The sequence below is a fragment of the Scomber scombrus genome, chromosome 7 (genome assembly GCF_963691925.1).
Source record: "Scomber scombrus chromosome 7, fScoSco1.1, whole genome shotgun sequence".
In the NCBI taxonomy this organism is placed as follows: domain Eukaryota; kingdom Metazoa; phylum Chordata; class Actinopteri; order Scombriformes; family Scombridae; genus Scomber; species Scomber scombrus.
The window spans coordinates 23,821,289-23,836,762 of NC_084976.1; the positions used below are offsets into that span (position 1 = coordinate 23,821,289).

Sequence of the window (15,474 nt, forward strand, 5' to 3'; positions counted from 1 at the left end):
TGTAAACTTTAAATCACCCTTTTTTTCTGAAAATGGCACGATTTGGAGTAGGTTTCTTCTGAATGTAAGGTAGCAGTAGGTAAAAGAGACAGGCAGCTTGCTCTCCTGAACACCTGTTGAAAGGATATTTATGAATTATGTTTATGATTGAGTTTATGAGTGTCAACTTAAAAAAAAAAACACATGACCTCCAATGACCACAGGTACTGTAGAATATGAAAAACATCTTTATATGTAATTTATTGTCTAAATAAGCAGTTTCAGTAGATTACAAAAAAATATAAACTCAGTCTTTTTACATATTTGTGTCAACTGCAGTTTCCAGTGGTGAAGAAAAGGCCATGTTTATCCCACAACACAATTTAACTGTCATAACATTAATGCGCCAAACCTCTGCCCCATTACTCACTGGACTTGTTGATGTTTAGTACATCACACCTAACTTTATTTGACCTTTAAACAGAGTGTTGGCAGGAAAAAGTCCCTAAATACTATTTGGCCAGCTGTCTTTCAAACACTGAAGAGGACAAACCTACTGGAAGTGATGTGATTCCCCAATTATTAACTTCTTCCACTATCACATGTCACAAAAACTGTATTTGTCTTGAAATAACAACACAGCTTCCTGTTTTAGATTGTCCCTTTTAGTCATTTTAATGCCTCAGTTTTTACATGATTGTTTTATCTTTCAAATGATGCAAGTAAGTCTGAAGTTTGTGGAAAATTTAGACCATTCAAGCGTAATTTAACTGTATGTGGTGTTTCAGTTCTTTCTGCTAGAGTGTCTGTTTATTTATGCATTTAACCACAAAGATTCGGCAAAACCAGAAAGGTTCAAATCCAACACACAGGGGCTTTAATTTCTGAATATGCTTTGAGATATATTCAATTTCAATTTTAACATCCCCTTTAAATCCCTGTTAATTACATGAATGCAGATTTTGGGATGTTTTTCTAACTTTTCTGGAGAAGAGAAGAAACTTTCTCTTTTATTAACCGCAGATTCAACCCCAAAAATAACAGCCACAAATTATTAAACAAACATATTTTTAAAAATATAACACTGCCTCTGAGTTGTGGTTGATTATAGTAAAGACTAGCTTAACCTTTCATTGCCACAGTAAAAATGGCTGGCAGGTAGTAATTAAAGGGACACCACATGTCAAAGTCAATTTAGTAGTCATGGTCAGCCTTTGAAAACGGGTTATTTAAAGCATTTAGTTCATCTTGCAAACTGTGGGCGAGGAGCTTGAAAGGGACGGATTGATGAAGTGTCTCAAAAGTATTGAAATCTGTCTCTTCCAGCACTAAATCTCTGGAGTTTCCCTTTAATCTTGCTGTAATTGATAATGAGCTGGATTAGGAGCAGGAAAAACACAGTCCCTTGGTAGTCAGCAGCAGCAGCAGTGTTCATGGGAAATGTGGGGATTTTCGGTTGGTGTGGCGTCCCCTTCATGCCTGCAGAAGCTGTCCCACCAGGGCGGAGCTTCTTTCCCGGATCAAGGCTGACGTAATCTCAGCTACCCTCAACACTGACCTCTCCCAACAGTCTGTGTCCTACAAGAGAGAAGGAGGAGAGAAAGCGAGGCTATTTGTTAGAGGATATTCAATTACAGGCATACACGACATCAACGCGCCTCCTCGCTCGTCGGCTTCACACGAGCGAGATCCTGCAGTAACAAACTGAGACGTCCACACGCAGATTCACATTTGTTCACGTTTATCTTTCCTCTCAGTAGTCACGACTCCGTTTGAGTCATCCAAACGTTTGTACACAAGTGTTTCATCTTACGGGACCGCCAGCAGCATCCAGTTAGTGTGGCGTTAGCAGGCTGTTCAAACCAGCGGGAAACAAAGTTAAACCATGTTGTTCCACTTGTAGTAATGGCAGCAAGTAAAAGCAAGTAACAGACTGTTAGGAAGAACTTACAGCATCAATTGTTTGCTTTTGCTCTAAGCAACTCAAACATCACTCAGAACAAACAGTAAAAAGGATTCAGAGAAGATACAAATTTAGCAACAGCTGTGACTTTTTCTGCAGAAATGACACTCATGGAAAAAATATCCTGGATGTTGACAAATCCTGCTTTCCTCTCACATCTCATCTCCAAACACCTGCAGCGTGTCAGCTATAAAGTAAACAAATCAATACACACACACACAGCGTGTAGCGTGTGGCGATCTGAATTCACCACATTTAATTTGATTGCAAGAATCACAAATTCTTAGGAAGGATTTTCGTGAGTCCCATGTTATTTTATGGCTTGTTCAATCAACAGACGGAAGCAATTTTCCAAAAAAAGGAGGGGAAAGAAAAATGCCACAGAGTTACAGCACTTTGGCTTTCTTTTTTTCACAAATTTGTGTTAATACAAAGTCCTCTGAAGCACATGAGCCAATAAGGCCTACTTTGAGATTTATTGTGCATGATATTGGACAGATCAATGCTAAACCACACATTAAGACAAAAGGCCAACATACATTCTCTCTCTGTTTCTTTTAAAGGCAAACTCCAGTGTTGTGGTTGTTTTGCTTTTCGTGATTTCTCTCTTCTGTATCTCTTTCTTCTTCTCTTTTTTTTTCTCTTTGCAGACCGCCTGTGCAATGCACTTTTAATGGTTTTCACTCCCCTGACTCCATTCCTTAGGCTGCAGCAACTCCCTACTTTGATTTAGGTTCCTGATGAGGCCTCAGAATGACCTGTTTTCCATCTTTCAAAGGCAACTCAGTTCAAGGAGCTTTACTTTGTTTTAACCACGGCTTGTTCCTCGCATAGATTTATGCTTCATGCTCTACCTGGACTTTTTCATAAATGGATCGCGAACTTTAATAAGGCTTTTGACATCGCTTTTGATGTAGCAGCGTGCATGAAGGAGAAAATATAAAAAACATTTTCATATCTTGAAGTCTTTAAAGTAACAGTTTATGCCACTGAGAATGCAAAAAAATGAAATATACCGCCGAGAATAGAACAAAAAAAAAGAGGTCTGGAATTGATATTGGTTAATGCAACGCAACATTGCATTCAAATATCTACAATGTTACATTGTTTTCAAGCATAAACGTTCAAGAGCGAATAGTTTGGTTGAGGTGGAGCGCAGAATGAAGAACAGCACATAGTCCAAGACAAGCAGCTAAAAAGGATGAAATGTAAATAATCACAATATCACTTCTCTGACATTGTATCTCCATCCACTCGTTTCATTTTTCCTTGTAGGAAGTGGGAGTAGAGTTACACAACTCCGGGAATTCAGAAATGCTTGAAATAATACTATAAAAACATTCTTCACTAAAGTAACATTATTGCTGCCATAACTTTCTCCTCCTGTTAATGCCAGAAAATCATTGGACGCAGGTTGTAGAGGTATTTAAGGTCAACCTTCAATTTTGTTGAAATTTGTTCGCAAAACCTGTCAAAATCAGCATAAACTCCTTTCCCTTGACAATGTCAAACTTGCGCTTTTGGTGTAAAAGTGTCTGTTCAGTATCTTGTTTTTTTTTTACCATTTCCACTTTTGGTCATCATGTCTAATACTATTTAATAATGGCACTTTCATAAACTAAAATTGTTCAGAGACTGTAGCCAAATTATCTACTAATTTGGAAAACCAAAAGTAACTACTAAAAATTAAATAATCCCTTATTTCATATTAAAACTGCACACACGACTACATTAAGTACAACATGTGAAAGTTGAACCATGAAGTGGGTCTATAAACTGTAATGAATATTTATAACTGACAGTTTTGGTCGTAATTTTAAACCGGTTCAACTTTGTTTTCTCCTCTAAATATGTTTGGTTAACCCGGATCTTCACCTAAAACCTCAGCAATCATCTGACCGCTTGTATTTCTTGTCCAGTCTGATTTCTTTTTAGAGCCTGAACTAAGTAATCACCTCAGTGAGTATATTGTTACTGATGGAAACAACGGTCAAACCTACAAAAATAAGATCCAAGTGGCAATAAACTGGAATGATCCTTTAAAATACGACTGATTGTGAACTGTGAATCGTTTTATCCCAGCAGAAACACACCAGCCACTCTGACACTCTCATTTCTGGGTCTAAAAGTGGTTTTAACAGCCAGGTCTCATAAGGCAGGTTTGGCCAGAATGAATACAATCAGTCAAGAAAGATTAATAAGACTTTTCACAAGCTTTTAATGTTCTAATAAGCGCAGATAGGAAAATAGAAATATATAAAAATATGTCCCACTAAAATGACAATATATATTTGATTTGTGATCTGGAACATCCTGTGTAGCATATCTTCAGATCTGAACTCCAAATGCAGTTTGCATTACAACTATGTGTCAGCAGTTTGACACACTTGGAGCTGAAAGTATGTTTTCTCTCGCTCTGTCCTTCTCTCGATCTCGTGGCCTAACTTCACCAGCCACCTCCTAAAGGCCCAGTGTGCGCGGGGATTGGACGGGAATGTGACGAGGTGTGAGAGTGATGAGCGTGGAATCGGGCCTGACCGTGGTTAATGGGAGCGAGGGACCCTAGATCCAGAACTCCCGGAGCACTTCTCCCTAATCAGAACCAGCGCAGGGGGAGTCAGATGACATGGATTTTCCACACCAGAAGACTGAAGGGGGGGCGAGGAACTGGAGCACAGATCAGCGACTCCAGCCTCTCATTGATTAAAGCAACACGGGGGGAATGAACAGAAAAACCAAAAAAACAAAAGATGGGATCAAAATATGATAGCTTTGAATGGGCTCCAGAGGGGTTCACTGTCAGCATCTACAACCCTTTCTTAATAAAATATATTCTTCATAATTGGCTAGATCTTTGAAGAATCAAAGGACATGGAGTAAAAGAATGAAAAAAGAGGCATTCCTGGGTTTTTGGGTTGTTTTTTTTTACGATGTACCCAAGTCATTGTTCTGTGGCTTAATCACTCGTACGAGGCGATGAGGAGAAGATCCAGTACATCTGCAAGCAGTCAACAGAACGCAGCTGATAGCACAATGTTGTCCTCATATCTTCAGGAATATGCGCAAGTCCATCAGCGATCAGTCAGGAGCTCCGAGCACGAAAATCAAAGTGTTCGAGTAAATCTGATTGCATCTTTTCATTGTTTACACCATAAACAATCAGATCAAAGCATTCTTCTGACTGTTATCTAAAAGCAATTACACTCTTCACACGGAAAGTATTTGAGATGTTACATGTGTTTGGCGGAGCTAAAAGGCCGCGGGGATGATAAATGCAATGAGCACGATCGTCGGACGATTACCACCCAAGTGCGTTGACGAGGACCCTGGGAAAGTCACGAGAACTCCGGGTGTCTCGGGCATATTGAAGACAGCTACAGCCATCAAAACCACAGCTAATGACTCTATTATAGAGGTCTGTTTGCTTATAGGCAGAACAAAAAAACATTTAAAGTTTGCACACGAGAAAAATAAGAAAAAGCAAAAAATGTACGTCTAGATCACCAAGGAGGATCAAAGTTTTAAGCCTGTCTAAGCCCCTGTGCTGAATTATTTCCACTCCAGATATGAGGCCTTTGAAATATGAATCATGCTTCATAAAGCAGCGTTATTAAATCAAGTAGTTGCTTGCACAGTGGAACACAAATATGACTTGAGCTCTTCATTGACTCGTGGCACAGCTTTAAGTAGTCACAACTGTCACTCAGACTTCAAATGTGGTCGAGGGAAAAAAAACACGACAAAAGGGTAGAATTACTTAGCAACAACAAACGCAGAGGCCTCAGATAAATTTGCATATGTAACTACTTTCAGGCTGAAATCTATATGAGTAGAGCATGAGGAATTGATTGATTGCCGCTCAGAGAAGAGCCACAGTTCGTTCCCGTATGCTGACAGACAAGATAAGGTACTAGCTTCTCCTGACCGGGGCTTCGCTCCTGTTGGCGAGGTGGCGTACCGTTCAGCTCGTGTCTCTCGTCTTTCCACTGCGGACCATCCAGGACGAATAAAGCAGCTCACTAACGAGCAGCCCACTGGCTCATTGTTACGGGCAGACGACCATGAGAGGGGATACATGTGATGGGACACACACACACTTGCACGCATATGAAAGACAGAACAGAAGCTCAGACTGGGGACGACCTATTGTGCATACTCGTGCGCACACAAAGAGGTGGAATGTGATCCTGGAAGGGATTTGCATGTCTCCAGATCTTCATAATCATCATCATCAAGCCTCTATCCTCCAGCGTTGACTGACTCTTTTCCACTGTCTCTCTCCCGATGTCTCTTCCAGCAGAATATGGAGATGAAGAAACCAGTTAGCGAGCGCTCTAGGCTGAATATTTCTCACTGTGTCAGAGCTGAGACAAACAGGCATTTGGACAGAAATGTGATAAAACCTGAAGGGAAGGCATAATTGAGCCTTTGAGATGAAAAACCACAAGCGAATTAGTCTTGATTGATGGCGCTATTTGAGCTAATAGGCCTTCCTCACCTGTTTACAATGAGGAATTAATCTTCATATGCTCCAAAGACAGAGAGATCTCATGTGCCAAAGTCTAAGTGCAGTCAGCAGGAGGGTATTTTAATTTATTTTAAAAAGGGTCTGCTTTTTACGAGATTCACTTGACTATTATTAGACTTGAGGGAACCTCACTTTCCACTTCACAATGATTAACTGCCACAAATCCTCACTTAAAGGATTTCCCAGCCAAAGGTATCATCATTTATTCACATTAGTGGAGGGACTATCAGCAGTAACGTACGCCATATTGAATGGCAAAGCGACACATTTACATTTTGAAATGCAACACACTTTTTTTTTTCTTTTCTCCACACCGTGCCTACTGCTACATCGATTACTGACGCATTCAATCCTTTGGTGGCCTTGATTGCCATTATATAGTTTCTTTTGACAGATTTTACATTATAAAAATAGAGACTGTCAGCAAACAACATTTGAACTGGGAATCAAGGGGAAAAATACCACTTGATAGAAGTCATAGATGGAGAGACTTCTAGGGACTTTAGTGGTGTTATTTAGTTTTTTTATTTTTACTTTGCACACCTTGATTCTCCTCCAAGTGACAAGTCATATTAAGAAATTAAGTGACAGTATTGTTTTAATAGATAAACAATGCCATATATCATCGTATGACTGGGCAGTAACTAAAAGCAAAATGTTCCCCAATCACTCCCATGTGTATGAATGCACAAACACATGAAACAGCCTTGTTATTCCAAACTACAACCGCAAGTTTATGGAATGGAACTTCAATCATTAGCTTCTATTTTTGCTTACTGTTTAAAAGGGAGGATTTTGACAAGCCGTGAGGCGACAGGTCTTTGAAACGCAGAGCGGTGGGGGGAACGAGGAAAGACGGGGGGTGAGGGGAGGGGGGGCGGCATCGGTGGACCACACACAATAAGCAATCCTCAAACTCTCTCTACTCTTAAATGCCATGGGTGCAATCAACCTTTCCGTCTCAGAGGAGCGTGCAGCAGCACTTCTGCCACACAAGAAGGGTCTGCTTTGAAACTTAAAGGTTTCAGGCAATTAGGACCTTTAACGGTGACAATCACACGCCTCTGTCTTCTCCCGACATCCCAAGGCCCCAGGACGGCTGCTGCTGCTGCTGCTGAGGGCTTCCACTTCTCTTTCCTTCATGAAGTGCCAAGAGCGCCGGGTCCTAATTGAAAAACAGCTTATGGAAAAGCTTGGCACAAGGCCCGAGCCAAGAGCACTGGAAAGAGTTGTAAGAGTCACACCAGCTACCAAAACCAAAGTGGCCAAGAACATTTTGAAAGCTTTTATCGCCTCTTTTCATCATCCTAATGTTATACTGTCACTGTATTTTTACCCAGTGACATGAAGTACAAATGGTTGCAGCATCCACTTGAGGGCAGCATCACAACTAGCATGAAAGCCAAGCAGCATTCTCCACTCTGGGAGTCTTAAAAGTTAAAACCACCACCTAATGTGAACTTCACTGACTGGCCTCTACTCTTTAATAGATGAAGTCATTTCTCAGGAAAAAAAAAAATTCTCCCTAAATGACCTGCACATTGAATCCCAGTGATACAATACTGCTAAAAACACCCGTGCTTTGGTCTAAGAGAGGATAGTGTTTCAGGGCTTCTGACAGCTCGTCCCTGAGTGGGTATTGTGGTCCTGCTGCCCTCCCTCCCCTCCGTGTATCATTGAAGACAGGCAGTAGCTGGGGGCTAAACTGAGAGGAGAGAAGGGGGATAACAGGTCAGATTACTGGCCAGTCCAAAAGTCTGCCCCAAATGTTACGCTGCACAGATGAGACTCATCTGATATGATGATAAAAGGTAGCAAAAGCAGCAACATCGAAGGGAGAAAAATACACCATTAAAAAGGTAAAAATCCTGTATTAACTCCTTAAAATCCTTTTATTCTGAATCATTGGAACTACACGATGATTACAGTGAGTTAAATATATTCAAATTCAAGACTCTATGTTTATTATGGCTGCACTGGTTTCAACAAATGGAAATATTCTGCATCATTTTATACACATACCCCCAAAATTCAGCCTGAAATATTTGGTATCCTTGGAAACTTTGTTATCTCCACTAGAATTTAAAATAAAGTCTTGCGGGTTTATGCAATGTCCTGTTGCACATACATGTGTTTTTAATGATGGACCCACCGAGGCAAGTAACTGGGATTTAAAAAACCTTGAAGTTAACAAGTAGTAGCAGCAAAATATTATAAAGTGTGAGAAAGAGTGTAAAAGTTGTGCTTTATTCCTGTAGAGGGATTTGAATGCTTTCATGTGAGTTCAAGAAGGAAGAAAGGCAAGAAGAAGTTAGGAGAGAACATACAGGAGCAATGGTGAAACGACGAAGAAAAATAAGTTCTGTACTGAGTTACGTTCCTTTTTATATATTCAAAGTACTCATTTTGAGAAAGAGTACATAAAGTTTAGTTGTGCTGCTGGATGAAAACCGTTATTCCTGGCTAGATTGTCTTGCTTTTAAATCAGCTGACAATGGAAGGAAAATAAATATGAGGGATGAAATGATACAAGGCCAGAATAAAGGAAGAAAAGCAGTAAAGAAATAAGGAAAGGATACCTCAAAATTGTACTTCGCTGACACTAAAAGTTGAGCAATAAATTAAAAAAGCTGCGTGGATCCAATCTGAGAGACTGAGAGCTGCAGTTGACAGAGATGACAGAGACGTAAGCTTTATTTCTTACTTAGCATCTCCGGGGAATGTGTTTTATTGAATTTAGCTGAGGTATTTAGTGTCGTTGCCTGAATGTCTGTATTTTAGATACCCGTGTCGTTCCCACTCTGCCTCACTTCATCTGAAAGGGATCGTAATGTAGGAAAATGAATAAGTCTGTATCCCACCCTACTTTTGTGCGGCTGTGCCTTCCCTAAGTCTTTCCAGCCATAGAAAAAGCAAACTTTTGTATTGATAACTGCTTTTCAGACCCCATTGAGAGAACAATTGCGGCCACACAACTCTTTCATGGTACACTGGTGAAGCTCTTTCAACACAGGTTTCCAAAATATCCTGTCTAGGGGCGTCGATTGGGCAAACATAGCAGTTTGTTAGTCACGTCTAATGTACAACTTCTCTTTCTGTGTACCCTCTTCAGAAGAGGCGAAAGCTGCAAAGAATGGGACGCTGAGGGGGTCTGTCTTTCCACTGGATCCCCTCAGTGAGAACACTTTTTCAACAAGCTCTGGTGAGAGACAACTTTGTTTGAATTCAACTCACCGACAGACATACCTGAAAACAGTAAGCAGAACAATGGATCTTTAGTTGAGGAGGTATGAAAGCATGAAGGCATGGGTAGGATTTATGAACTGAGAACTACCAAATCCCACATGCGGTGAAAGAGCCTCAAAAGCACAACACACACACACACACATACACACACACATACACACAACACACACACACATCCTCCAGGGATGCCTCATTTACTTATCACACGTTATCAGTTACACAAAACCAGGGAAGCCAAATACAGTCTATAATCCTGAGAGCATCCGAGGTCAGGTGCAGGTGCAGGAGAATATCAAAAAACAAGACATTTATTACGACCTGAGCTTTCAGCAGCACGCATCCTGGCCAAGGCTTAGTGCCCTCACTTCCAGCCTCCGTACAAGCACTAGATTGTAATCACAGGCCGTAAGCCAAACATACAAACATAGGTGCAACACTGTGTTTTTGTACTGCTGTCAAAATATCGGTGTACCGCAGACTAAACATCAGGGGATAAAGCCGACCGTGTGGCTTGACAGATGTAGTGTGAGAACAAGAGGGGACCACTAACAGAAACTGTTGAGGAAAATCATTTTCATATGACACTTTGTGAGAAAACTCTGGAACTGTGTGATTCATTTGAAGACATTAAATGCATGTCCAGATTTCAGTTCTTGAATTCTACCTTGAAACTTGGTTATTTAAAACTTTAGAAACTTCCAATTGGGGTTTCCATTAGAGCAAGAAATAACATTTTAGCATTGGGACCCAAATCCAAAAACTCACCGGCCATATGCACTTCACCAGTTGACTGAACCTTCCAACTATGAGGGACGACCTCCAAACAAATTGGTTGGTCATTACCTCCATTAAAATGATGCTTTCAGTCTGATTCAGCTCCTTTTAGTTTTACATCACATTTTGTGCAGTAAGGGACTACAGCATAATATAGCTACACTATAGCTGCTTCTGCTAATAGGCTCTGAACCTAACCTTACACCATAGCTGACGTTTACCTTCCCAAAAATGTAAGTACACGTCAGGCCTACAAACGCTATGGAGATACCTTGTGCAGACATGAAGAACTGTGATTGGTTACTGGTGTTATCTCCTTTAGGTTTTTGGTTCCTGAGGATATTTGTAAAGACAACATTTAAAAATTTAAATAAATGCTGTAACACTCTCCTTTTCAGTAGTTCGTATCTACAAACCCTCTTTTCACCGCAACCAACGCTCTTTATCACAGAGAACGAATGAATGTAAACATTACGATTGCAAGCTAGTAGTCTCCTATCAGTACTAAGACAAGGGGAAATAGTTACTATGAGGACTGAAATTATAGCAGGACAGAACCCAATCACGTATGATACATCTGCCTAATGTTACAGCATGTGGTGTCAATCGGTTAAATCTTAAACTGAGCGAAAAAGCAAAACCCGTGACATATGTATCTACAGCACGAAAGCAACTCCTTGCATGAGTATGAATCCGGCTAAAAGATTAACATTAGATTAACGTTATGGCAAGGATTTGGATCTACTTTGTGTTTTTGTTTGTAGCCTTTACAAAATCGACAGAAAACATAGTTTTGGTGAATTCCAAAATTCTTGTTGCCCGCTATTGTCTGACTGCAATTAAGAGTTTGGAGGCATATGCACGATTTTGCAAATTTGATGGCATTCAGCTTCTTTCAGGTTGAGCTAAAGCAACATAAAATGAAAATGGTCATTTAACTATGTTCATGTCTCTGAGTTATTTGAAATGTTGCATATACAAAGCCTTAATATTTCTGTAAAGGATTTATTTTTCCAAAAAATGATGGACATGATGGCCTACTACTAGATGTGGGTTAAAATTCAGATTTAAAATTATTATTTAAAAAATGTACTTTTGTTTTGCGCCCTGTGAGTGCTTTCTGATTTGCCAAAGAGACTGGGAGTGCACCAGCCTTAACTTTAGTTTTACCAGCATTCAGGGCATCTGGTGGTATTTTTCCTGGTCTGAATACACTGTGTGCTATTCCTGCAGTTATTTTCCACCACACCGAACCAGACAAGCATGTGTACCGAGAGGTCCCTGCAAATAAAAGCAGCGACAGAGCAGGAAGGTGAGCACCACAAAAACAATCTTTGATGAAGCCTGTTAAATGAGCGCATAATCCCTGCAGAGCCGTGCTCTCCTAAGACATAACTAGCTGGAAGTAAACTCAAACCAGAACTACTGTGGGTGGTCAGAAACAGCTCAAAACCAAGTGGCAAAACAAACATACACGTATGTTTTGCCCTTTCTCTGTGTGATTGAATGTTTACAAACTAATTGTGAAGAGCTGGCTCACATTAATCTTCCATAAGAGCAAACCGTCTGTTTGAAACACTAATTCTCTCTTGGAATGTCCTTTCCCGATTGTCTGTAAGAGCCTGAGTTGAGGAGTCACATCAGCCCCAACAGCGTGCTTGCTGGTCTTCTTAATCTAAGAAATCAAAGCTGAGTAAACATCGCTTTGGTATGTGTAATTCCTAGAGCCAAACTCCAGCGGTCAAGTTTCACACATACCGACACACATCTGGAGCTTTCTCGGCATGGAAGATCAAGCTTGATATCCTGCACATGTTGCAGCAGTGAGAGTCTCTTCCAAGGCTCTGACCCTAACACTCTACAAATACATCACTAAGGAAAGGAGTGATCCCGAGCTTCTGTCTGTATGGAGATGTCAGGATTCCACTAAGGTAGCCAAGTGCTCTCATCCACATTTCCAGGGGGATCTTAGATAAAGTATAAAGACATAATCATCTGAGCAAAGACAAGTACTTAGGCAAACAGCAGGGGGAAAAACTGTGTGAATACGCAGGGTGGATATTGGACTTTAACTCTGATGCTAAGTGCAGTGGATCCACAAGGAGGACTCGCCAAATCTGTCAGCCCTCCCAGAGACGTTGTTGGGGTAACCGAAAACAGCTTTAAGAAAACGCCATCATTTCTTATCTGTTTTGCTTTCTCCAATGTTTTGATGAACTTATGTAAAGTTCAGTTAAGCATCACTTTTAAAACAGCAACTCGATACTAACAGCATTTTTTCTAAAATTTCTCTTCAGCTGTCAATTGACCTGGACTCGTAATTTGTTTTTTAATAACTCCTCATTTCAGAAACTGGAATGGTGATAAATAGAGAACATTTAAGCTTCCAATGCTCTTTCATCACAGACAATATAATGCCAGTTACCTATTTATCAGAGAACAATCGTTGGATTTGCTCAGAGAAAGGTCCGGAGTGTGCTGAGACAGCAGAGGCGGCAGCCATCCCAGATCTCCTTTGACCCCGCCAGGGTGCGAATACATCGTGTCACAGCAAGAGCTTCAGTCGCTTGTGTTGGGTTTCACCTGTCAGCCTTGTTGGACCTAAACAGGATAAGATGCATATGTCACCTGACAGATGTAGTGTGAGAAAAAGTGTGGACAAGAACTTTGGGAGAAATGATTATCCCTTTACGCTTCATTTAGAAAACTCTCCAGCGGTGTGTAAATCCTTTTGAGAGAATGAACTGAAGGAGCATATTTTACTTATGGAACTATGCAGTGAAACCTGATTGTTTATGACATTCCAAAACTTTTGTTCACTTCAAGTTCATAGAAAATTAGATTCTTAAAATCAATCCTTTTGGCTTGTGACCTCTTAAAATGAAATAGTGTCTACTTGCGGGTAGGGGGCTATGAATTGTGAGCAGTGACTGATTTTCCCTTCAAAACATCTCCGATTGTTTCATTTGAGTGACGACCAAAAGAGTCAAGATTCAAAATATCACAAGAAAAAAGCAAAGACTAGAGAAAAGTGATGAATAATAATATAAATGTGTTTGGCAGAAGTTTTTATTTCTTTTTTCCTATCCCACTATCCGATTCCATCCCTGCGACCACTCTGATTCATCCACGGATCCGCAGGTTGCTAAGAGGATCCTTCAAAGAACTTTTATGTGAAGATAAACTTTCAAGCTATAGCATTCCTTGCCATTAAGACCAGTTGTTCATTCATCAGAGGACAACAGTTGGATTTAGTCCGAGAAAAGTCGGGAGTGTGCCGAAACCACAGAGACGGCAGTAGTCCACACTCTCCCTTGACCCCGAAGAGGGTACAACTCCACGGGTGTCACAGCAAGAGCTTCACTGGGCCGTGTACAGTTTCACCTGTCTGCCTTTCAGAGGCTGATCTGAACAGGTAGAGGAGAATAGACCTATAGAGTCCGCTCCTTTTCTACCTCCTCCCCTCTCTCTTCTCCTTTCTCTCCCTTCTCTTTTCTCCCTGGCCAGCTAATCTCTTCTCAGGTTTAGGATTCCCGGGTCCTTACTCTTTGAGTAGGAGGAAATATGGGGTTGGGTAAACATCAGGGCTCTCACTGCGGGGATTACAACACCCATATATCACTGTGACAGCTCCCTTTTCAGCGGATGACAAGTCGCCAGGACCCTGTACGACGAGGGATCCAATGACACTTCCTATCGCCGCAGCCGACACTGATAGTATATACCGTCACCATTTTCACAACATCGTGTCAGTTTATGAGGATCCGGTGTCTGTGAATTCTCAGCCAACGTCTTTAGATTGGTTTGAGGTTTTCACACATTATTGCACCTGATGTTTGGCTTGTGGGCATCTTCAGAGAGGCAACAACAAAAAAACGGAAAAGGACTCTAGAGAAGTGCTTTGATCACGTCCTTTCAGAAAGACTGCGGCTCATTGTCCGTGACTCCATTTCACTCTCTCCTCTTGACGAAGTGAAGTGGCACACATGGTGACACGCTGCTGGGTGCATTGTGCCTCGGCAGCTGGGTGTTACTCTGAATAACGTGAAACCGTAGTCAGGCCTCATTTCAGAAAATCCACTTTTTATCCAAAAAGACATCACTGAAAGGTCACTGAGGTGGATCACTTTCCCAACCTCTCTGGGATAAACACAATTCCATGTGCTCATGCTGTTAAACTGTCAAAGGTTAAAATTCAGTTAGCCAAATGGCCGTACTTTTCCAAAGTGGTGGGTGCGTCCAATAATTCCTCAGAGTGATACATAATAAGAGGCAAGGGACACTTAAATGTTCTCAACGGTTGTTCTTCACACTGTTGAGCAGTTGAAAACAACAGTCATGTCAAAGGAGAAAGATGATATCATTCAAAGAGTTTATGAACGATTATCTTTAACAGTGGTCTGCATAAAAAAGGTGGAACATACTCATGGTGTTGATGTCATACCTTGATTTATTATTGATGGCATCAGATATGAGCAGAAAATGGCTTATTTTAGTTAAAACTTAGTTAGGATCTGTATTGATTTAGAACATGAACTGTATTTTAATTCATAAAATCTTTATTGGATTGGAAACATCTCCGGTGACATGCAGCCCTAATTATTATATTAAAGTGTTGTGTGTTGGCAGTATTACTCAGGTAATGGTGCCCTGAACCTTGCAATTAAATCCAGAAAACTAAGCAACTCTGACTGCACAAATATTATTCTTTGCTTGAATAAGACGATCCCTGACACAAAGCCTCACCGATGCCAGGTGAAAACTGAACACAGGTCTCATAATATTTACCCACTTTTTTTTTTAACAATGGCTGCCTGATATTTTTTAATACTTTTTATACTAGTAGAAAGAGGAGGACCACACACAGACTTATACGTTGTCCTATTTTACTTCAATATCATAATGAATAAAGGTCTATGTTTTACTATTTTCTCAAAAATACACAGCATCACTTCTATTGATCTACTTTTCAATCATATACTTT

General features: G+C 40.6%; 1 protein-coding gene across 1 annotated transcript in view; it reads right to left on the reverse strand.

Moving 5' to 3' along the window:
- Positions 1–220: 220 nt before the first annotated feature.
- The window catches only part of crppa (CDP-L-ribitol pyrophosphorylase A), a 51,722-nt gene continuing 36,468 nt past the window's right edge, over positions 221–15,474 (reverse strand). Inside the window, exon 10 of the mRNA XM_062422835.1 lies at positions 221–1,557. Within this exon, the coding sequence (XP_062278819.1) occupies positions 1,453–1,557 (105 nt within the window). The 3' untranslated portion in view covers positions 221–1,452. The remainder of the gene's footprint in view (positions 1,558–15,474) is intronic.